The 23,022-nt window shown below is 41.1% G+C and overlaps 3 protein-coding genes across 10 annotated transcripts; 1 reads left to right on the top strand and 2 right to left on the bottom strand.

Moving 5' to 3' along the window:
• Positions 1-393: 393 nt before the first annotated feature.
• On the bottom strand, positions 394-14,538 carry Ctps (CTP synthase). Of its 4 annotated transcripts, XM_068285768.1 has the most exons (4): positions 9,483-9,837; positions 4,819-5,037; positions 4,592-4,741; positions 3,243-4,525 (listed from the first exon to the last, which is right to left on the bottom strand). In XM_068285768.1, exons 2-4 carry the CDS (start codon positions 4,970-4,972, stop codon positions 3,606-3,608), a joined length of 1,224 nt encoding a protein of 407 aa, XP_068141869.1. In that variant the 5' UTR covers positions 4,973-5,037; positions 9,483-9,837; the 3' UTR covers positions 3,243-3,605. The 4 variants fall into 4 exon arrangements, with proteins under 4 accessions (XP_068141868.1, XP_068141871.1, XP_068141869.1 ...); XM_068285767.1 differs by lacking the exons at positions 3,243-4,525; positions 4,592-4,741; positions 4,819-5,037; positions 9,483-9,837 and adding exons at positions 394-2,819; positions 2,885-3,055; positions 14,068-14,538; XM_068285770.1 differs by lacking the exons at positions 3,243-4,525; positions 4,592-4,741; positions 9,483-9,837 and adding exons at positions 394-2,819; positions 2,885-3,055 and having other exon boundaries at positions 4,819-5,028.
• Positions 14,539-14,689: 151 nt separating this feature from the next.
• GlyRS (glycine--tRNA ligase) lies at positions 14,690-17,277 on the bottom strand. Of its 2 annotated transcripts, none has more exons than XM_068286269.1 (2): positions 17,214-17,277; positions 14,690-17,128 (listed from the first exon to the last, which is right to left on the bottom strand). In XM_068286269.1, exon 2 carries the CDS (start codon positions 16,883-16,885, stop codon positions 14,846-14,848), a length of 2,040 nt encoding a protein of 679 aa, XP_068142370.1. In that variant the 5' UTR covers positions 16,886-17,128; positions 17,214-17,277; the 3' UTR covers positions 14,690-14,845. The 2 variants fall into 2 exon arrangements, with proteins under 2 accessions (XP_068142370.1, XP_068142369.1); XM_068286268.1 differs by lacking the exon at positions 17,214-17,277 and adding an exon at positions 17,193-17,212.
• A 320-nt stretch (positions 17,278-17,597) lies between these two features.
• Positions 17,598-21,581, top strand: sstn (stepping stone). 4 transcript variants are annotated; one of them, XM_068286562.1, is made up of 3 exons: positions 17,598-17,896; positions 18,009-18,108; positions 19,146-21,581. In XM_068286562.1, exon 3 carries the CDS (start codon positions 19,235-19,237, stop codon positions 21,230-21,232), a length of 1,998 nt encoding a protein of 665 aa, XP_068142663.1. In that variant the 5' UTR covers positions 17,598-17,896; positions 18,009-18,108; positions 19,146-19,234; the 3' UTR covers positions 21,233-21,581. The 4 variants fall into 4 exon arrangements, with proteins under 4 accessions (XP_068142663.1, XP_068142665.1, XP_068142662.1 ...); XM_068286564.1 differs by having other exon boundaries at positions 18,009-18,104; positions 19,124-21,581; XM_068286561.1 differs by having other exon boundaries at positions 17,598-17,877.
• The last annotated feature ends 1,441 nt before the right edge of the window (positions 21,582-23,022 follow it).

Consider the following 23,022-nt stretch of genomic DNA (forward strand, 5'->3'; position numbering starts at 1 on the left):
GCAGCCGGCATGGGTTCGTTAAGTATTATCAAGAAGCGTTTGATTAATTCTCTGCTAGATTTGCAAACAAGATTGAGAGCAACATTTCTATACATAAGTTTCTATATATATGTACATACATAAATATATAGAGACCTAAAGCAAAGGGTGCCTGGTCTAGGAAATAGATCTCTTTCGCTCAAGGTAAAGACAATGGACAATATTATGTTACGCCATATAAGAACTAAAAAATACAAGGGGAAGAAAAACGCAATTTTTCTCTATTGTTTTCATATTTGTATTTATCTAAAAATATATGTATATATATATATATATATATATATATATATATATATATATGTTTATTGTAATTGAGTTAAATTAAAGACATTATTGAATGTAACTTAAAGTATATTTAAGGATTTTGAAATGGAGATTTATTTATATATATATAAAGACTAACAAGTTTTGTAGATGCCTACAAATCAAATTAAAAATCAATATTATATAGCGAGGTCGCAACTTCTACAGTGGCCAGCATAAATGGATATATGTTTGTCAAGTTGATCTTAAATATGCCTGCAAAGACTAAATAAATGATTTAAGTTCTTTTGGAATTGAAAGGATCTTTAATAATGTTAGATTTATAATGAATTTCTCTTCGGGATGCACGAGTTATGCATAAAACTTCATTGCTTTAACGATATGTATATCTCTTCGCCAATTAAAGTTGACGTTCCTCCTTTTCTGGGGGAGTTATTTCTTTTTGAGACGACACAACTTCACTGTGGCCCACAGCAGGGATATGTCCTCCCAAGCCGACATAATTCCACCAGAGAAAAAACGTCACAGAAATAGCACAACAGCATCTACATATAACGTTAAAGATAGCAAAACTATCGTGGCAAAGAGGATTGGAAGAGGGCTATGAAGGTCAAATGAGCCTAAAATAAATCTCCAATCAGTCAGATGGGGAGAAATATTTCAGATCAAAATGCCTAAGAAGCTTGATCGAGAATGCTTCCTGGATGAATAAAGAGGAAAACAGAATATAATAAACGAAGAAAAGGATGGTTTATCTTGACAAGCTTTGTGGACAGTTCCACAACTTTTTGCAACGTTCGTTTCCACCAAATTCATGTAATTTTCATAAGTTTTCAAGTTTTTAACAGTCATTGAAATATCAACTTGACAAACATATGTATATCATCTATCCGCTCTCGCCAACAGTTTTTGCGTTCGTTAAAAAAAAAGTTAAGGAAAAGGAAAAAGTTGATCAACCTTTTAGACACTCGCATCACTGGACGCTCCACCATTCATTGTAAGACCATTTACACCGCCACAAGCGCCTTCTGTGTCTGAAATGCTTGTGCTGCTGCCACCTCCACAGCCGTTTGTGATGCCATTTGTTTTAGATATTTTGATTCCTTTTAGGATGTCAGCGACAACAGTGTCCTCCTCTTCGGAGGAGGCATCCGATAGTTGTCGCGGCGATAGACGGCATCCGCGCTGTATATAGGTGTTCAATTTGCCCACAGAGGCCAAAATGAGTCCAAGGAACGGCGGCGAGGGCTTTAGGGGACGCGACAAATACTCTGGATGATATTGAGTAGCAACGAAATAGGGATGATCACCTAGCTCGATAATTTCCATGCGTTTTTTGTCGATATCCGTGCCGACGAATATCATGCCATGCTGCTCCAGTTGTGGTACATATTTGGGATTTACTTCGTACCGATGTCGATGACGCTCCTCAATGGATTTGGGATTGCCGTACAAATGCTTTATGATGCTTGGGCTATCGGAGAAAATGGTTGTGCGTTTACCCAATCGCATTGTACCACCCAATTGACCCGTATGATGTTCAGGCATATCGATAACCAAAGCATTTCCTGCCTCGGGGTCAATTTCTGTGGTGTTGGCATCCTTGAGGCCCAGTTTGTTGCGTGCAAACTCAATGACTGCTGCCTGCAGACCCAAACAAATACCCAACAAGGGTTTGCGATTCTCTCTGGCCCATTGACAGGCTCGTATCTTACCCTCCATGCCACGCGAACCGAATCCTCCGGGCACTAAAATGCCATCACTTTCGCACAGCTTTTGCCATTCCTTGTGATACTTGGAGGGCTCCTTTTGCAGAGTAGTCACCTCTAGTTGACACGATTCAATGAAAACCAAATTCAATCTACGATTCGAGGCCAGGGCGGCATGTTGCAAAGCCTTTACTACAGATGCATAGGAGTCGGTGAACTTGGTATATTTGCCCACAATGGCAATATTAACATCTCGACGCACTGTTTCCGTGCGTCTAGCCAAATCACGCCATTGCTGCAGACATTTGGTGCGTTTGTTCATATCAATATTGAGCTGAAGTCGCTCATTGAGAAACTCAATCACACAATTCTGTTCCATTAGCAATGGTACATGATAAATGGAATTAAGATCATGGATGCAAATGACCTGATCGGGTCCAACGTGACAGAAATTGCTTATTTTTTCCTTAACCTCCAGACCGATTGGTTTCTCCGATCGGCAGACAATTAAATCCGGGCTCAAACCAAAGCCACGAAGTTCTCTAACTGAGCTCTGTGTTGGTTTCGTTTTCGGTTCTCCTGTGGCCTTTGGCAATGGCACCAAAGACACATGCGCCACGCAGAAGTTCTCCCGTTTCACACGAAATTGAAATTGACGGAATGCCTCCACAAATGGCATGCCCTCTATATCGCCAATGGTGCCGCCCAATTCCACAATGCATACTTGAGGCTTTGTGGTGCCCTGCACTGGGGTTTCTGCCACTCGTTCCACCCATTCCTGTATAGCATCCGTAATATGGGGTACCACTGAAAAGTAAAATTAAACTAAATATTTGATTTGACAATAATGTGAATATTTTCTTGTATCTCACCCTGAACTGTTTTGCCCAAATATTCGCCGGTTCTTTCTTTCTCAATGACCAATTTGTAAATCTTGCCAGTTGTAATATTATTATCTCTATGTAATGTTATATCCAAAAAACGTTCATAATTGCCTAAATCTAAATCCACTTCGGCTCCATCATCCAATACAAAGACTTCACCTATTAAAAAGAGACAGAAAGATATACAGAGAGGGCGGATAAGATGAGATATTTCAAATAACAAAACTTTGATTAAAAGTATTCTGAAAACTTACAAATTATCACATTTCGCACATGTAAACAAAACAAAATACAAACCTCTTCCCATGCTAGAGTCATTATGAAAAGTCAATCAATCATCATCAAGTTATATTGATCCAATCTTAAAATGTACTCTCTTTTTATTGGTATTTAAGGTATTTTTGTGCTTAGTCATATAAATGGCGTTCATCCGATCTACATATTCTCTCGGATATGATGATGCAACGCTCAACTAGAAATTGATAAAATAGCATATGGCATAATACATTTAAAACTAATAATTCTTATACATCTAAAGATTTGCCGCTTGGCTGCCAAAGTAGTGGGTAGTGGTAGTGGGTGACGAGAAGAAGGGGGAGGGGTGAGAAGATGGACAGGGGAAATGAAATGAAATGCATTCTATGTACAGTCTTAAGCTTTAATTCTAGGAATATATTCATTTTTTTGTTGCACTTTTTGAGTAGCAATTCTACTTGGACTCCTCGATATCCTCCTTGTACAGTTCTTTAAATATCAATTTTTGTATCTTGGTGCGTATACGCAACTTTTGTGCGGCCGTCAGCTGTTTCATATAGGGATGCAAACTGAGCAAATAATGATAATCATCATCCTCCGGCACCAGTGGAACATCCATAGTGGAGGAACCATTAAAATTGCTGTCTTCAGAGAGACGAGGTCGCTTCAGTTTTAAAGCTGGTATCAAGCCATTGGCATAGGAGTGCTGAGTGAAACTCAAATGATCCGTGACTGCTGACGCTGCTGCGGCCCCTGAACTGGTGAAATCCTCACTACGTTCCTTAGACGCCGCAGCCGCTGCCGCCACTGCGGCTGCATGGTGTGTCGCTGCTGTCAGCGATGCCAACGGATGATGAGCTTTATTGTAGAGTGGTGGCGGTGAAACAGAACGCTTGGCTCCGCCACCGATTGGCGGTGAGGAACAGTGTGCACTATGCGGCGGTTCCAACAATGTTGGCATCGCCACCAAACGTGGCGGCGGTATGGGTTTTTTACTTAAGTCTTCGGCCTTCTTTTCCAGCTCCAGCAATTGAGCACGCAACGGTGTGGTGCTCATTTGTGTGTTTTGATGCGCTGCCGGTGGTGTGGGCATCGAATCTTCCATGCTGCCTTCACTATGATTACCGGCATCACCATCAGCAGCATCGCCACCACCACCCACTGCATCACCACCAACGACGCTGCCACCACCCACAGCATCGCCAGTCTCAGTGTCATCCTCATCATAATCCTCATCGCTGTCGTGCAGCTGCCGTATTAGGCCATTAGTGAGATCTGGTTCCACGACTGTTTTCTCACAATCCTGACTCTGTTGATTAAAGTAAAACGATTGATCCTGCTCATTTTTGGGCAATCGATGACGCATATGATCGGCTAAAAAGATGATGATGATGATGGTAAATTATAATCTTAAATGGCAACTGGCTAAAAGATACTCACTTAGAAAGAGTAAAGCGTAATAGTGCAGCCATTTGGACTCAAAGACGGAGGGATCGACTAAGAAATCGCCGTTGTCAGCACGTGGTATACGTTTATATTCGACTCGAAAGTTATCCCTTAGGCCCTTCCATTTGGCCTTGAGAACAATTTCTGTCAAAAGAAACACACACGTACACGTGCATAGTTGAAATATGAGGGTAGGGGCGAGGTTAGGGGGTCGAACTTACTCGGCAATTTGTGAGCTCCGCTTAGTTCATCCCACATTTGTTCGAGAAATGCCTTATTACAATGAAAATTACGATTCCAAATTGCCGGTCTCTCTTCAATATCGTGTATAAATTGCTCCACATTGAGCACTATAGTGGACTTCTTGGGTGCCATTCTCCCTCAATCTTCTCTCTACCCACTAAAATGAACTGGGTGGTAGATAACACTTGTTCACTTAGCTAGCAATGAATGAAGTTAGAAAGACAAAAGAGGCAATAGTTTAGCAATTGTAAAACAGATGCCCAAGTTGTCTCTCCCCTTGTCTCAGTCTCTCTCTCACTCTCTCTCTTTGTCTCTCGGCTCTCTTTTTTCTCTCTGTCTCTCCACCAACAAAGTCAGACGATCTTAAAGCTCATCAATGAAGCCTAAATGCTGCTTGCTATACAATAACTTCATTAAGATTCCATGGCATTCGGGATAGGAGACGCGAGACCCAGCCAGTCAGCCAGCCAGCCAAACGAGCTGAGCAAGCGACTGACTGAGCGACAGGAAATGCTGCTCCAGCTCCACCGTCTCTTCCAAAACATACACAAACACACACACACACACCCACAGAAAAAAAGTGAAGGAAGAAGCGAAATCAAATTATAAACACGCCAGTCCAAAGACCGACCGACCGACCAGTGCCAGCGTCTGGTGGACTCTCTAAATGTGTGTGTTCGTGAACGTGTGTGTGTGTGTGAGTGAGTGTGACTCAGGCGCAGGCGGCACTCAGTCAGTCATGCAAAAATGTTTGCAGCCGCCGCCATAGCCGCATCCATAGCCGCCGTTGCTGTTGCCGTTGCCATTGCCGTTGCCGCCACAGCCGTGCACAGAGTGCGAAATACTAAAAACGGCAGCAATGTCGATGGTTACCCCGGGGTGGAGTGAAGTGCACAGAGTGCGATAGCTATGGCTATGGCTATGGCAATGGCGGTGGTTCGGTTTGCGATTTGGTTTTGGAGTAGAGTGAGAGAGGAGTGCAGAATGTGGGGGGGCAAACAGGCGCATATTCCAGCGAGCAAAAGCAATTTCTGGCGGCAGCTAGCTTGCTGCTGCAGGCTGTCAGACAGAGGCCAGGCCAGACCAAGCCAGACAAATAATGCGTCACGTTGCGCAGTCGTTAAATTTTCGTTTTCGTCGTTGCCCGTTTTTATGTGCAAAAACTGCCGGCAAGCAGGCAGGCTGGCAGGCAGTAGAAGGAGATGAATGGGTCGAAAGGGGGGTAGTTGGTAGCTGGAGGACGGGGAGCAGCTGCTGCCGACGAGGTGCTTTTGCTTTGGAGCTGGGAGCTGTTTTGCTGCTGCTGCTAGAAGCCAAGAATTTCACAAGTTGGCCGACGGCCGCCGTCGATGCCCCGGAAAATTATGCGCCCGAACTAGGCAGTGAGTGAGTGAGTCGAGTCGAGTCGATAGGCAGTAGAATCGTCACACACAGAGCACACTCTTCTACATTGAAAATTGGCAAACGAATTGGAAGTACACACAAACACACGCACACAACACACAGTGGTTCAATTTTATATCTATATAGCTGACACCATATAGTTTCCATTTGATATCAATCAAAATAAAGCAATTGAAAGAAGATCTAACTTCTTTTTCGTTAACCACGATGGAACTCCAGACAAGAACGCTCATTCTAATAGTATATGTAGGTCTCCCACTAAGTCCACGTCTAGATCAAAGTATCATCTATGTATGTATAGAATTGTCACAACATGCGCCAACAAGATTTACCATCTAAGATTATTTACTGAGAATAAAAGGTAAATGAATTCTGTACTTCAATGAATTGCAGTTTTACTTGAAAATTTGCCTAAATTAATGCATTTCGCCATGGTCGTGCCTAAATATTGTTCAAGAATTAGCTATATTCAATTTGTTATACCCTTTCTTTGTTGCCCATCAGTTTATCAAGTCATAACTTAACCTTCTGAGCTGTCTCTGAGAGCTCCTCGTAATTGGAAAATCAGACAAATTCATCCTTGGATATTGAATATTTAGCAGCTCAAGTAGTTAATTATCGTTCTTGCCGGAATGGAATTTCCATTATGGTTTAGCCAATGGTCACAAACTTACACAAACACGTCCACACACAATTACCTTTCAGTCTAAATGAAATGAATTTCCGTAAAAAACTTTGAATGTCAACTTTGACATAAGATTCAAAAGTCACTAGATGGTTATATATACATATTTTATTAAAAATATTTAGCTAGCTAACTAGCTAGCCAACTGGCTAGACTCAAGCTAAAGTCTTGTCAGAGATTGTTCCTCTTGGTTTTGCCTGATAAGACAACTTCTAGACTATATGTATGTACAGTTGCGAACTTAATAATAGCACCACTTGCTGAGGTAATGTATTCAAAGGATTCCTAGGCTTATTTTAAGGTTCTAGGAACATGTGAATATGTTTTTGAACGTAAAATACTTTCTACTAATGAAAGCAGAAAAAAAAATTCTATCAAAATCCAACGTTTTCAAAGATTTTTACAAAAAACCTTGATATACTCAAAAAATACCCGAAACTAAAAATAGCACCACTTGCAGTATTTTGCAAAATACCGTTAAATTTCGCAGAATTGCATAGCAAAAAACACATATTTAACAGTCCCTGGTTCAAAGTCGATTTTAAAAGCAACAGCACTACAAAAAATCCGAGACTTTTAGATATAATGGGTCGGGGAAAACACTGCCCCGGGAAAAAAGCGAAACGTCATCCAAAACCAGGTTTCGGAGAAAAAATCGGATCTTGAAGATGGAAAACTGGTTGGTACTTCCAACAGAGTGATCCGAATAGCGATCTATTTGAAACAGAAGCCTTAAACTCGCAGACGAAAGCCAAGCCTGAAGCAGCAAGAAGTCGGTCCCTTAATGCGAGAGAGCAATAAGGATTCTGTTAAGGCTGTAACAGATCTTAAAAAGGACTTCAAGTCCCAAACTAGGGTCCAAATTGTTCACAACAACCTCCGGAAGATCAATTCAAAAGATTCCAGTCGAAGAAAGCCTCCACTTTTGAACGCTAGACATATTGCCAACCGCCTTAAGTTGGTCAAAGATCATGAGAATTGGCTTGTCCAAAACTGGAGGAACGTACAATGGACTGATGAAAATAAAGTTGTAAAATATAATAGAAAAGGCTATAGACCATACGTCTGGCGTCCACAGAACATGGAATTCAACTCCAAATACACCCTGGAGTCTAGAAACAGTGTCATTGATATGGGGTTGTTTTTCTTATTATGGTGTCGGTCACATATTAGTCCACAAATCGATTATGGATCACCAAGTTCATGTAAATATCTTATAGACGGTGTTGCTACTATACGCTGAGGATAATATACAGCTAATATGACCCTTTCAACAGGACATCAGCCCAAAGCACACCAGTAAGAAAGCCAGGAAGTGGTGCTCAGCGAATTATCTGAATGTAATTGAGTGGCTGGGACAGTCACCAGACCAAAATCTCATTGAAAATCTTTGGTCTGATATTAAAAAAGCAGTTGCTGTTTCATTACCAACAAAAATTGAGAAGTTTTGGGAAGTAATCCAAGAGTCCTGGGCAAAAATAACGGTCAAATGCTGTCAAGACCTGGTTGACTCAATACTAGGACGATGTGCTGCGGTTATTGCCAATAAGGGCAATGCAACAAAGTAAAAAGTTTATTATTTAATACTATTTGTAATATCTGATCATAACTTGTTAATGAATTTTGTTTTTTTCTGTTATTTTTTAATTTTGAGTAAATATTTGAAAAGTGGTGCTATTTTTAGTTTCGGGTATTTTTTGAGTATATCAAGGTTTTTTGTAAAAATCTTTGAAAACGTTGGATTTTGATAGAATTTTTTTTATGCTTTCATTAGTAGAAAGTATTTTACGTTCAAAAACATATTCACATGTTCCTAGAACCTTAAAATAAGCCTAGGGAATCCTTTGAATACATTACCTCAGCAAGTGGTGCTATTTTTAAGTTCGCAGCTGTACATATGTATGTACATATATTCTTCATTTATAGGTCAGATCTTGGCAATTGTATGCACATTGTGTGTGTTTGTGTGTGTGTGTCTGTGTGCATACCATCATCAACAGAATGAATGATGGTTAAGCCAAGTATCGATTGAGCCACATTGTTAAAACCAACCGACCTGCTGCTGCTGCTGCGGTTCAACCTTCTCCAACTATAAGTGTCATTAAAATTAGCACAAAGTATAACGAGGTAGAAATGCAGTGAGTAGGGTGAGGGTAGTAGAAGGGACCCCCTTGGCCACGGGAGGGTTTCAAACTACAGTTAGCTTAAAAAGTTGTGGCTGTATTTCCTTTTTATTTTTTTGTTTTTGTTATTCTCTTCTGTTCCTGTTCTGTTGTGTTGTTTGTTGCTCTATATAAAATCGATAATGTGTTGGTCTTTCCCCCCCTTTTCCACTTCAATCCCCTCCCTTATTCCTACTTTTCACCGAGCACACATGCAAAAATTTGAGCGCGAATCATAGTCCCAGCAGTTACACATTGGTAGTAGCGGTGAGGGGGGCGAGAGTGAGAGTGAGAGAGACAGATAGAGCGAGAGAGAGAGAGTGTGAGGTCAGCAACGCTATGCGAGGGAGGGGGTGGTGGGCAGTAGTAGGCCCGCTCGTGTAGGGGTTACCGTTTTGTTGTTGTTGTTGTTGTTACAGTTGATTTTGTTATTGTTGTTGTTGTTAAGTTTATGATATTTGTCAAAAGGCACGGCACAGCACAACGCGCGCGGTCGGTTGGTTTATTGTGTGTCCGAGAGCGCGTAACGCGACAGAAATATACCGAAACCAATGCGAACCACTGCTGATTGCAGTCAGCTTACAACTGAAATTGAAAATTCAGCAGAGCAAAGTGCGAAGCGCCGCCGCTGCCGTTGACGCCGCCCAAAAGCCAGCCAGCCAGCCATCCAGCCAGCCAGCCAGCCAACGAGCCAACAAAACGTGCCAACTAGCGGCAGCTGAAACGACCGACGAGGCTGGCTGACAGGCAGCAAAAAAAAAAAAAAAAAAAAAAAACAGAAAAAAACAGAAACGCAAAAAAAATACGCCAGCGAGGCCCAGGCGAGTCAAAGCCACGCCACAAGCTTTTGCCGGCGCGACACACGGACAACATCCAGACACTGACACACACACACACACACACACACATGCATTATGTATTGTACATTCGTGTTGGTGTTCGTTTTGGGGGGCGCACAAACGCTAAAAACGGCCGCCGCCATCGTTGCCAGCCTGCTTCTGCTTCTGCCTGTTGTTGTTGCTGCTGCTGCTTTTGGGCATATTATTGCGCGACGCCGACATTTGCCGGCTATCCACCAGCACTAGCACCAGCAACCAGCACGCACACACACACAAGCCATAGACCGTCTGTCTGTGTGTGTAAGAGTTTGTGTGGAGAGGTGGTGCCGGTGGTCTGCTTGCCTGCTGCATGCGCAAAACGACAATAACAACACCAACAACAACAGCAACAACGCCAGCAACGACAATCAACGCGCGGAAGCGAGCGAGTGGAAAGCATAAACCATGGTGAGTTGGCTGCCGGATGAGTATGAGGATGAGGTTGAGGCTAAAGATGAGGATGAGGATGAGAAGGCGGAGGCTCGTTAAAATCACGCGACACAGGAGGTAGGCGGCAGCAGGCAGAGTGCCAGCCAAACCAAGCCAGGCCAGTCCAGTCCAGGGCAGTAGACAGCGTGCAACGCTAAAAAGCGAATCGTTGTCCAATCTAATGCGACGCAACGCCAACGATTGCCCCCTTCTAAGGGGCATTTTTGGATGCTCCCAGACATTATTTGGCAGCAGAGCGAGCGCGTCACGAGGTGTAATGTGAATTTGTCAGTATCAATGTTTCCCTCAATGAACTTTGAAAGGATCGATTGTTATTCCGATAAGGATCTTCTACTCTTTTTCTGTTTTAGTCTCTCTTTAATAGTAGTGGATAAAATCGTATACCCTTGATTTAAGCCCATTCTTTAGTTATTACTAAAGGTTATCAAATGGCGCCAAAAACAAATGATCTTTAGATATTTCAAATTGTTTTGGAGATTTCAATGTGATTTCTGTTGACTATCTATAACTGCAATATTTAAGGTTTTTGACGGAACCTGAGGAAATATTTCATTTGTACATAAGAAGAACCTGGCCTTAGATTGAAGCTTATGAAGCCATAGCGGACACACACTCACAAACAAATAGGCATATATAAAACTCGGGTGCGTGTGTAAGAAATGGGTAGGGCAGTGCAGAGTGAGAGAAAGAGAGATGTGTGTGTGGGGGGAGGGGGTCTTGAGGAGGTGAGCAGCCAGAGCGTAGCAACGGCCACATCCTGCTATGTAGCAGCAGTAACAACAACAACAACAACAGTAAAAGCAACATCAACGACGACGACGAAATGGTATTTTCCATTTAATTTTTGTACACACACACACACGCTCATATGTATGTACAAGTATACAGGCACGCATCAGGCGGCGGCGGCAACGACAGCAGAGGCACTGGCTTTTGCTCTGGCTTTGGCACTGGCAGCAGGCATCAGGGCATTATTGTCGTCGTCGTCGCGAAAACGTGAGCGTAACGAATGCGCGAGCAGAAAAGCAAATGCAAGGCCTGAAACAGAATGTTGAAGCGATGATGGAGAAGTAGTTGGCGGAGTAGGAGGCGGATGGGGAGGGAGGAATGGAGGAGGAAGGCAGTAAAGGCAACGGCAACAGCCAACAGCAGCGGCGGCGGCCAGGCAAGTTAATGGCACAGCGCAAAGAGCAACAGCTGCTAACGATGTTGACGCGTCGATGACGGGGCCCAAACAGACGGACAAACGACGAATGTATGACATGGCATGGGGAATGGGATGGATATGGGGATATGAGATGGAAGAAGGACGGAATGAAGCTAAAGCAAGCAGGCACCAGACGCTGCTGCCTCTTCTTTGTGTGGCTAAAAACGCTAATGTTGGCTGGCTACCATAACGGCGATGAGAAGAAGAAGAAGCAGAAGGTGGAGTGCCTGACTCTGTCTTTGGCTCTGGCTCTGACTCTGGCTATGACTGTGCCGGAGGAGTGACAAGCACAAAAGCGAGAACGCAACTTGAAACAAAATAGCTGGAACGCACACCAAAAACAGCAACAACTCTCAAGCTAAAGACGCCCTTGAGTGTGTATGCGAATGCGTGTTTGTGTGTGTGTGTGTGCCAAAGCGCCAGCCTTGGAGCAGGAGGGTCCGGCTGGGCAATATGGCGACCCATTTGGCATCCCACACTCTGTAAAATTAACGCAAAACAAATGAAGCACACGCGTACACGCATGTGCCGCATCAGTTGACGTCGAAGTCAACGCCTACGCTTACGCCTACGTCGACGGTGACAGCGAAAAGAGACGTTTCCCTTGCACCCCCCTCCCATCTACTTCCCCACCCCCTTTTTGCAACACACACGCACTCTGGGAACAATAAATGAGCAGAAATGCACACACATGTATGCATGAGGAATGCAATCGACCCCCCAAAAAGAGAAGCGGGTCCCATACACACACACACACACACACACACACACACACGAAAAATTGCAAATGACAGGTTGCCACCGTTTGACTGGCCAAGCAGCAGATTCCCATTGGGCCGCCTCCTTACCAAATTCAAATTAATTTCAGAATGGGGGCCAACACTCTCTCTTTTTAAAGCTTCCAACTCTTCCTTCGGGCTTGCACTATTTCTATATTCATACTCAACACCAAGAGTTAAAATACCGAATCTACTCCGAATGGATCACAACTAAAGTAAGAATTATTCTACCTGTTCGGATATTCACTGTAATTAAGGAGGCTTTGCAATAAAGTACAGACAAATCGCCCCCAAAATACCGAGAGGGTCACACGTACCACTGCATCATCCACCCAACGACTCACCCACACACACACACACACACACAGATACAAAGTAATTGCATTGGCGCATTGCATAAACAAATTTCTGTTGTTGGCGGCGACCCAAACCCTTTAAAAGAGGGAAAACTTTGAATAACCCTCCTGCTGGGTCCAGTCCAACGGCAGAGTTGGAAATGGAAAAGCTCAAAGCAAAAACAGTACAGTACAGACCCTCAGTTAAGCGCATTAAATCCAACAACAAAAAAAAAAACCGTTATCATTAGTGTAATATACTTACATACATATGTATGTATATGTTCCTAATCGTAGTACTCCCCCTCTCTCACACCCGCTTGCTCACTCGTACGCACAGGCAATTCAATAACCTCAGACAACAAAAGTATAGAAAAGAAAATTACAAAGCAAAAGGAAAACAGCAAAGAAAACGGAAACTTGAAATAAGAACAAACTTTCGGTTTCAATGTCAAGCACAACAAAAACAAAACAACAACAAAAATATTCCCACATTAAATTTAGAGGCATAGACTTTTTAATGCCCTACAATAGCACACCTTGCGCCCGCCCAGTGATAAAAACAGACTTTAAATTTACCCCACGAAATTGGAAACAAGCCCAATTTGCGTACATTGAATAAAAAATATGTGCAAATTTGCTTACAAATTAAGAACATGATATACATAAATTATATTTTTAAAGTATCCTTTACAGGGTACAGCCACGAGTACTGCAATCGATGCAGCCAATTAAAGTGGGTGGGTAGGGAGAAGGGGAGGGAGAAACGAGATATGTACTTATGTACTTTGCAAGACAGTCCGATGGTGCAATGTATCTGTATTTTGATTTGTTATGCCAAGAATTGCAAAGAAATCCAAAGTATTTTTTATATAAAAGTTTTTTTTTTTTTTATTGTTGTTGTTTATAATCAATTACTTAAATATTAATTATCAATGAAAATTAGAGTACTAAACCAAAACACGTGCGGTTTGTTGTTTTGCTATGGTGATAGAGAGCAACAGAGAGCATGGCGGCACACCAGCTGATAACCGAAGCGATAGTGTAGTTGTCTCTCTCTCACTTAGTTGCAACATGCCTCGTGACCTTTGGCAACAACACCAAAACAGCATCAATTTATTTCTTCGCTTTTTTCGCCAATGCGACAAATACATATACACATACACAAAACACAAGCCAGACGAGGCACATACATTCATACATGCATGCATTCCTGCATTATACACACATACACAGGGAAGTCATATTGAAAATTTGCCAAATTTTCCTAAATATATTTCTTTTCTCCTATATTATATGTTTTTTTCGTATTTAGTTCCGCACTTACCATGTTCATATGGTGAAAATGTTCCTGCATCTATATTTATATAGGGATCAATTTTAATTGATGTGACACCCAAGCCACAGGACTTTAATAATGTCCCAAACGAGGAAGCAATAACGCCTTTACCGACGCCACTAATAACGCCGCCAGTAACTAAGATATATTTCATTATTTTCGCGCGTTAGTTGAGTTGCTATCACTGTTTTTTTTTTTTTCAATTGGCAACAAAGATGCCAGTATACCTTACACGCTTGGACCGATTAAACAAAATTGCGCCGTTTTTTTTTGTTTTATTTTATTTTTTTGCACGTGGCGCGGGAGGGATTAACTAAAACACATGGAAAACTTTAATTTGCAATTATCGATAGAACTGGTGAAAAATCGATATCGATGAGGGAAAGGAAATGCATTTAAAGTAATAATAAATTATTACTTGACTAAATTAATTAGTAATTCCTTTTAATTAGACAAACCAATTTTAACTATTTTTATTAGTATAGGACTAGTTCATTTATCGGGCACAGCTTACCGATAAATTGAATCCAGAGTTGGTAAACGTTTTTAACTTTCAATTTAAAAATGCAATGATAACGGTAGTTTGGGATTCAAGAAATAAAACAAATGGTTATTTCATAATCAGCATTAAAGGCAGAAGCATATTTGTTTTTTTATTGTTGTATACAACTTTTGGATAAATATCAAAAATTATTTTAAATGCATAAATAAGCACGTCGAAATAAAAAACAACTGTCCATAATAATCAACACAATTGTTCCTGTTGTTACTTAGTGGCCTCTTGTTGCTCAAAGATGGGATACTTTTGTAAAATATCTTCCCATTTAACTCTTGCTGTGGCCAAATCCTTGACGACACCAACAACCTCTTCCAAACTAACACGAACTTGCTTCATGCTATCCCGATCTCTGAGGGTCACAGTGTGCGGAGTTTTAAGAGTATCAAAATCGACTGTGATGCCATAGGGAATGGCTATCTCATCGGTTCTTGCATATCGACGTCCAATTGAGCCACTGGAGTCATCTACTTTGTGAGAGAGTTCCGCCTTCGTTAAGGATGAAGACAATTGTTGAGTAAATGGTTGAAAATCAGCGTTATTAGATAATGGGAGAATAGAACACTTAAGAGGAGAAATTATCGGAGGCAGAGTGAAATAGCAACGCTGTTCATCACCATCGCGGCATTGGAAATTGTGTTCAAGCAAAGCATACATAATGCGTCCTATGCCAAAAGAGGGCTCGACCACGCTTGGTATGAATTCTTCGACATGGATTGTTTTTGAAGATCGCTTCACCTGGATTGTGTCCTTTTCCAGTTGATGGGCAGATCCATCCGTTAGGGTCAGGTTATAATGACCATTGTTTGTCAGCTGCTCCTCAACTTGGTTGATCTCTTCTAGAGTGAGCTTGGCCAAAGCCTCGGTAATTGTTTTAGCCTCCTTCTTAAATGTTTTGCCCAACGCTTGCTTATTCGGCACAATTTCACTAACTTCTATGGTTTTTGGAGCAGGCAAACGCTTTTCAGCTACTAGTCGTACTCCTGTTGCAGACGTATGCTGACCCAAATCGTAGGCACTGCGGTCCGCACAGCCGACACACTCTACCCAACCGTAGGAGGTGAGAATCTCGGCATCCCAACAATCGCAGGCATAATGAGCCATCTCATTGCTCATGTGTTGACGGAACCTCAGACACTCGGGCTTAATACCAATAGCCAATAAAAATTGCTGAATGCGGGCCATGTAATAGCCCAGAGTTTCATTGGCCACCAAGGATGAGCCAACGGCCTCGCCAATTGATAATTGTTGAGCCGATTTACCATCCATTTGATTGCAGGCAGAGTACAGGGTCATCACTTCCTGCTTAATATTCACAAATTTTGGATAATCCTTTTGGGTGGGATCACAGAAATGTTCAATTTCTGCCATTGTAAACTCTCGCACTCGTATTAATCCCGATCTGGGCGAAATCTCATTACGGAAAGAGTTACCAATTTGAGCCACAGCAAAGGGCAGCTTACCCTGGTTAAACTCCAGTAGCCGTTTAAAGTTGACAAAAATGCCCTGCGCGGTCTCTGGACGCAAAAATCCTTTGACCAAACCAGTTGGTCCTATTTGAGTGGCAAACATAAGATTAAATTCAATTGGTTCGGTTAAGTCGTTGCCTGTCAATGGTGATTTGATATTAAATTTGCTTAAAATATCAGCCAATTCCTGCTTATTATAGCCATCCAGTTTGATGATAATGTCCTCGCACTCGGCCTTAAGCTCAGCAGTTGCCTCCTTGGCTTTGCATAACTTTTCGAGAGCCTGTTTGATTAGATGATCCAACCGAAAGCATTCACCTGTCTTGACGTCTTTCACCATGAGATCGGCAAAGCGTTCTACATGACCCGATGCCTTTAGGACGGGTTCTGGCGTCAATATAGAGCAATCCACCTCCAGCATTTGCTCCTCCAAAGCAAAATATTGCCGCCATAGACTCAGAATATTCGATTTTAAAGCACATCCCATTGGACCAAAGTCGTATTGACCTGTTATGCCACCGTAAATGGCAAAACTTTGATCGTAGAAGAAACGACGCTTCAGCAGATCTTCCATCTTAGCTCTGTCAAAGCTTACGACACTGGGTGTTAGGGCCAGTTCCTTCTCTTCCAGCAGTTTCTTTCGCACTTTCAATTCGGCGACTGCTTTCTTAACATCCAGCTCTGGTGCTCCCTTTGCCTTTAGTTCCCTGACCAGGTTGCCTTGTTCCTGGACGCGCTCTCTGAGAGGAGCGAGTTGTTTCTCAATCTCTGGATTGGACATGATGAAATCTGCAGCGGCGGCTCGCAATTTAACGCTACGTTTTTGCTTCTTGGTACCCCAACTTTGTGATGGTGTGGGAGATGTCTGAGTGGCTGATGTTGTTGTTGTAGTTGTGAAAAATACTTTTCCGGCTGTTGCTATTGCTTTGTTGGCAATGTGATCGAAATTACTGGTCCACGTTGGGCTTTGCAGATGATATAAAAGGCTTCTGGTGCTGCGCAATTGATTTAGCGCTTTTAACAACTGTAATGACATAAAGGCGTCTTTAATTTCACTCCGTTTAACTCAGCAATTTATATAATTTAACCATTTGTGCCTATTGTAATACCTTCACTTGCAGCTGCAATGCGTTTTACCATGTGCCGAAATGCAACACTGGAGTTTTTAGCAATATGCAACACTGACAACCACAAAAAAATAGTGGTTCAAATAATGGGAATCATAGCTTCTCATAGTCCAAAATGTATCGATAGTGTTATCGATAGTTTGCCTAGCCGTATTTTAAATAGAACTAAAATAAAAACTATTTAATATTATCATATTATCAATGTATATAATCATCCTGATTTAAAAATTAGCAATACTAGGATGACCTCGATTTTAATATTTTATATTAAATACATTTTTAAGTCAACAAATTTTGTTCGTTGGGTAATCTCAATGCTTTCTGAGTGCTTGCTGGGATACCAATATTTTTTTTTCATTGTTGTTTTTGTTTTCTAGCGGAAAAGTTGTGCTGTCGGAGTTTTTTTTCTTAATTTAGTTTGCTCAATTGTTTTCCATTTAGTTATTAACAAATTCAAGTGATGCATTTCTATTGCTCAAAACTAATTCAATTAATAACAAAAACATCGAGTGGATAAATGAAACGAAGCAGTTGTTCTCGAATTGGGCACGGAGTACAGTGACGACGCGGCGTCAGCGACGCTATGCGATAGCAATAAAAGGAGAAAAAGAAGAACAAGAAGGAAGAAAACAACAAAAGACACAAGGTGTGCGCTCTTCACCTGGGTAACTGTTGTTTTGGCCAATTAGTTTTTTTTTTCTGTTTTGTTTTTTTCTAAATGAGAAGTACTAAATTAACGTTTTTTTTTTTTTTTTTTATTTTATCTCGCATCTCCAGGCGGTTTCGATTTGAAAAAAACTTTGTATCATGAGGCCAAGCCAATAAACAGCGATTCGGAAATATCAAGAGGCATAGCCAGAGAGTTTTATAGTTGTAGGTAAGTTTGTCTTTCTTTCTTTCCTTTTCTTTGATAAATATTTTTTTATCAATTGATTTACTTCTTAAGTAAATTGTTGTGTGTGTGGGTTTTTCTATAATCGGTCAATGTTTGTATATTATACATTCCATATTCTTCCTTACATGTTAAGTGTAGTTGCTTGTTGTTGTTGCTGTCGTTCTCGTTGTTCTTGTGATCTCTCAAATGGGAGGGTGTGCTGTATGCGAATGTGTGTGTGTGTCTGTGTTTGTTTTGTTTATACATTTTATACAGTGGGCGCTCAATAATTGTATTTCGTATTGAACAATTTCGATCATTTAAACTAATAATCCATCAATTGGTACTGCACCCTGTATGCCTTAGTCAGCACACTCATAAAGGGTTGGGTACAGTAATAAGGGGATTTATCAGTAAAACTTTCTGTAAGTGAAAAAGGACAAACAATCTTGCTGGATAAATCATATTTCTAAATACATATGTATGTACATATGTCTTTCTCTCTCTCATTCTCTGTGTGTGTGTGTATGTGTGAGTGCGTGTACAAAGATCCCACCATTACGATAAGCCACCGTATTAGCACTTAGGATCTAAGTTTTCACGTTCGCCATTAAGTCACTTCACCGCATAATGTTTAATGAAGGTCGCGAACCACCTACAAAATTTGTTCCATAAGTTTTTGTTGTTATATAAATCTTTCTGGATTGGTGTTGGGTGGCGGCGGGTGTTGGTGGTCGGTCATTTTGTTTATTCATTTATAATTCTGGCAAACCTTTTCACATACACAAAACGAGAAGAAAATGCTTCATAAAACTCTTGCAGTTGGTTGGTGGTTGTGGTGCGTGGAAATGATTTAAACAAAAAATAGAGGATACACTTACATCTTTGTACATATAATACAAAAATAAACTACTACTGCACATCTTCTAATACAAAAACAAAACAAATTCCAAATGCTAACAAAATAAACAAGAATGCAGAAAGAGTAATCTAAATTCTGATTCTGAACTGATCAAAGACTGCGCTTGTGTCTTTTCTAGGACCGCAAAATAGCACCCCGCATCCGCATTCACTGCATCCACTGCCCTCCGCCCCAACCACAAGAGGAAGAAGCAGAGAACCGCTGGCGATGCAATTGAAGGTGCCCAAGAGCAGAATAATGGCCAGTCTTAAAGATGAGGAAGAAACGCCAACTACCAGCACCAGCACCACAAGCAACAGCACCACCAGCAACATCAACAACTGCAACAACCACACCCAACAGAAAATTAATAATAGTTTCACCAACAACAATAATAATATCAACAATAACAACGATGACGATTTGAAAAGCAAACGTGACGTCTTGGAGGCACGCAAACATGCCCTGGAGTCGAGATTGAGCGAGAATAGTTGGTTATTGCAGCAAATACAGAAACAGGAGACGGCAATTATAAATGGCAACTATGAGTATATGACAATTGATGAATTGTTTAAACAATTGGCCCAGCAATATAAAAATGAGCAGCAATTGCAGGCCCACAATAAGGAAATGCAAGCGGGCAGTAGCTCCAGCAGTTCTATATTGAGAAGAAAACAGAGCACCACCAGTCGCGAGAGTCGCGAAAGCCAACAGACAAATTCGAATTATTCTAATAATATTAATAACAACAACAATAGGCAGTCGGAAACATTATCGAATCGCAGCTCAGAATATGATAATTATCAACCGAGTGTAGGTGGAGGTGGCGTAGGCGGAGGCGGCGATATGTTAATCATAGGCGTAGCCCAGTCACAGCAGCAGCAGCCTCCGCCACTAGTGAAAAGTGCTCTAAAGAAGCGTCCCACCCCCACACCCAATCAAATGCAATTCATGAGGCCGCATTATCAGCAACAGATGACCACAGCAACATATACGCGTAATCAAATGCATTCATCTGACGTCATGTATTCGGCGAATTCATCAAATGTGGCCACACTGAGGCAGCCTCCACAAGTGGCGCCGCAGCAGCAACCGATTATAGTGCAATGCGATAAATATTATCTATCGCCCACACATCAGAGCTACACGGAGGGTGGTTTCATCAAGTCCAGTCAGAATATTAAGAAATATGTATCTCCAATGTCCTCGCCACGTCAACTGGATGCAATCTCACTGGCGCCTAGTTACATATCGGTGGAAATTGATCCACAGCAACAGCAGCAGCACCACCACCACCAGCAGCAGCAGCAATATCGCTGGCGTTCACAGTCTCATATAGCCTATCCTCCATTAACACCCCCGCCTCATCATGTACTGGGTGTCGGCATTATCGATGTAAAGTCTCAGTCAAGTGATATGCTTGCATCAAATCGTTACGCTGCCCAATCCGGCGAGGATATCTCAAGCATTGAGAAGAAACCCAAGCCCAAGCAATGGTTGGAGTCGTCATTAGATGGTCCAGCTGTCATCAGGCAATTAGAAACGCCGCACAGTCCAGCAGCCCTCTCCACCTCTGCTGCCACCGCAGCTGGCAATAGTAATAATAATAATGGAAAACCCACTAGAGTCAAACTTTCCTCACAATCAATGTCTGTGGCTGGGGCGGGATCAACGGCCCGCCACTACTCGATGTCATCAAATCAACGTCCCTCAACCCACCATAGTTATCCGAGCCCCAGCTATGCTATAAATACTAGCTCCAAAGCGTTGCTAAGTCAATCCACCTCATATCTGAATGCTATGGAACAAACTATAGGCATTTCGGCATCGTATCCTCTCGAACCATTGGACATACCAGCGTTTCGAAATTTACCACCAAAACCAAATCAAATGCAGCAGCCTACACCGCCACCTAGACCACCGCCCGTAAACAATAATAATAATAATAATAATAGTAATAATAACAACAATAATAACAATAATGGACCTGGAGCTGTGGCATTGAGTCCAGTACAAACGGCTCTAGTGTCGCCTCCATTAGCGGCGGCCACGGCGGTCTTATCGCCAGATATACGCATAGAATCACCGAAAAATATGACTGTGGTCCAGCAGGCCACCTTCCAGCCCTACAAGGAGGTAACCAAACCCTTCGAAATGTCCGACTTTTACAAATACTCTACAAAGTTTAAGCAGAAAGAGGGCTCCATCGGTGGCAGACCCGATTGACCAACGATATATCAACTAAAATGCCATTTCAGAATTGGCATAGCTTCATTTGTGATTAAAAATATATATATATTTCATATATATATAAACATATGTATGTATCTACTTGTAGCATTACGAAAGACACAAAACATTTTCATTGACTCAAGACTTAAACAAACAAAAAGCGAACAAAATGCTCAACTATATAGCAAAATATCCAAATTTTTCTGTGAACTATTAGTTTTTAAACGACGAATTTTTTGATCTATACACATACATATACCAGGACAATATTACTGACTTTTTTTCATCAAAAGTTGAACCGAAAAAAATGAAAACAAAATATGAACGAATTGCCTTTGTACAAAGTATGGAAGTACTTTTTAAATTTTTATATATATATATTGTAGAAACTAATTAGCAATTGTTATATAGTGTATGCAAAAATTATTAATTTTACACTAACTAAACTATATTTTTAGATATACTTCATGTACCTATATATATTATATATATATACATATATACTTATAGAATAGTTATACAAGAACAAATAACAAGCAATAAATCAATAAATAATTAAATAATTTAAAACAGGAAACAAAGCTATGTTAAAGCAAAATTAAGCATTTAAAAGATTGTGTTAAAATCACCTTGAAGAGTCTGTATTGAGCCCTGTAGCTGATTGAAATATTGTAACAATTTACTTGATTTACATACGATTTATAAAAAGAATCGGCCACGTTTTGGAAAACGACACTTGAATGAGTTGCTTATGATGCCACCTATTCGCAAACAAATCGGTCGAAAACAAGTGAAATATGATTGAAATGATGTCTCAAAAACGTGTTGAAACTGATTAAAAGAAAGAGGGTGGTCAGCAGTAACTCTCATAAAGGGAAGCGATCATAAAGATCAGATCAGAAATAAGAAAAGACATAATCAAAAAGCGAACTTTTTTTTGACGATTCGTTTGAGATCAAATTGAGGGAAAATCTATTCAGACCCTATAAAAAAATTAAGTTTTTCTAAAAATGGAAAAACTTTTTAATGTATAACTTTAAGGATTTGTAGACATTTTAAAGAAAAATTTTTAAGAGTTTTGTTTTGTATCGCCTATCATTTTCAAAAGTAGTATTAAATTTTGGAAAATTCTAACCAGACGTTAGCCCTTAGCTGAAGTTAATTTCGGATTTAACATCTTGTCGTCATTCTCCTTCCACACGATCTCAAACTCAAGGCCTTTGTCCATAATCAACCAATAGATTTCCCTACTCGTGTAGTTACTCCACCTAATTTTCCACCAAATATGGCGAGAGCCTAGATCATAAAAACCTTTAATGGCCGGATATATCTTTCTGTTCCCCTCATCCGTTAAACCATCTCTCCCCTTCACATGGATCCCAGTCTCTCTCTCTCTCTCGCCCAACTAGTTAATTTGTTTACGATTGCTTATTTTTAAAACATGTCGTGTTGCGCTTCAATGAGCGCATTTGGTTGAGTTTTGGGTAGGCTCTTTCCTCTCTCCCACAACCCAAAAATAAAAGAATCATTCGGCCGATGTTTGTTGAGTTCAGTTGCATTAGAGGCCGGGCGCGGTTACGTGCGACTGTTCAAATCAGTTGTCTTTTACTTTTCACTCCTTTTTTTTTTTGGTTTTCTTTTTTTGTTTGACATCTGGCAAAACCAATAGACTCAAGATGACTAACTAAGACTTTTATTAGAGTGGTGAACGTAGTTAGATTCCCCTTAAGTGTGTCTTTTTTTTTGGTTTTTCTTCTTGTATTCATTGTTATTCGAAATTTTTA

The sequence above is a fragment of the Drosophila tropicalis genome, unplaced genomic scaffold (genome assembly GCF_018151085.1).
Source record: "Drosophila tropicalis isolate 14030-0801.00 unplaced genomic scaffold, ASM1815108v1 contig_443, whole genome shotgun sequence".
NCBI lineage: Eukaryota > Metazoa > Arthropoda > Insecta > Diptera > Drosophilidae > Drosophila > Drosophila tropicalis.

What these genes read in the sequence shown, in the direction of transcription:
- Ctps (XM_068285767.1), bottom strand. Translation starts at nt 14,233, where the DNA reads ATGAAATATATCTTAGTTACTGGCGGCGTTATTAGTGGCGTCGGTAAA. An exon ending in ATTTTCACCATATGAACATG is followed by an intron (nt 3,056 to 14,067) that starts GTAAGTGCGGAA and finishes TCTTTTTAATAG; the next exon opens with GTGAAGTCTTTGTATTGGAT. An exon ending in TTTGGGCAAAACAGTTCAGG is followed by an intron (nt 2,820 to 2,884) that starts GTGAGATACAAG and finishes TTTACTTTTCAG; the next exon opens with TGGTACCCCATATTACGGAT.
- sstn (XM_068286562.1), top strand. Translation starts at nt 19,235, where the DNA reads ATGCAATTGAAGGTGCCCAAGAGCAGAATAATGGCCAGTCTTAAAGAT.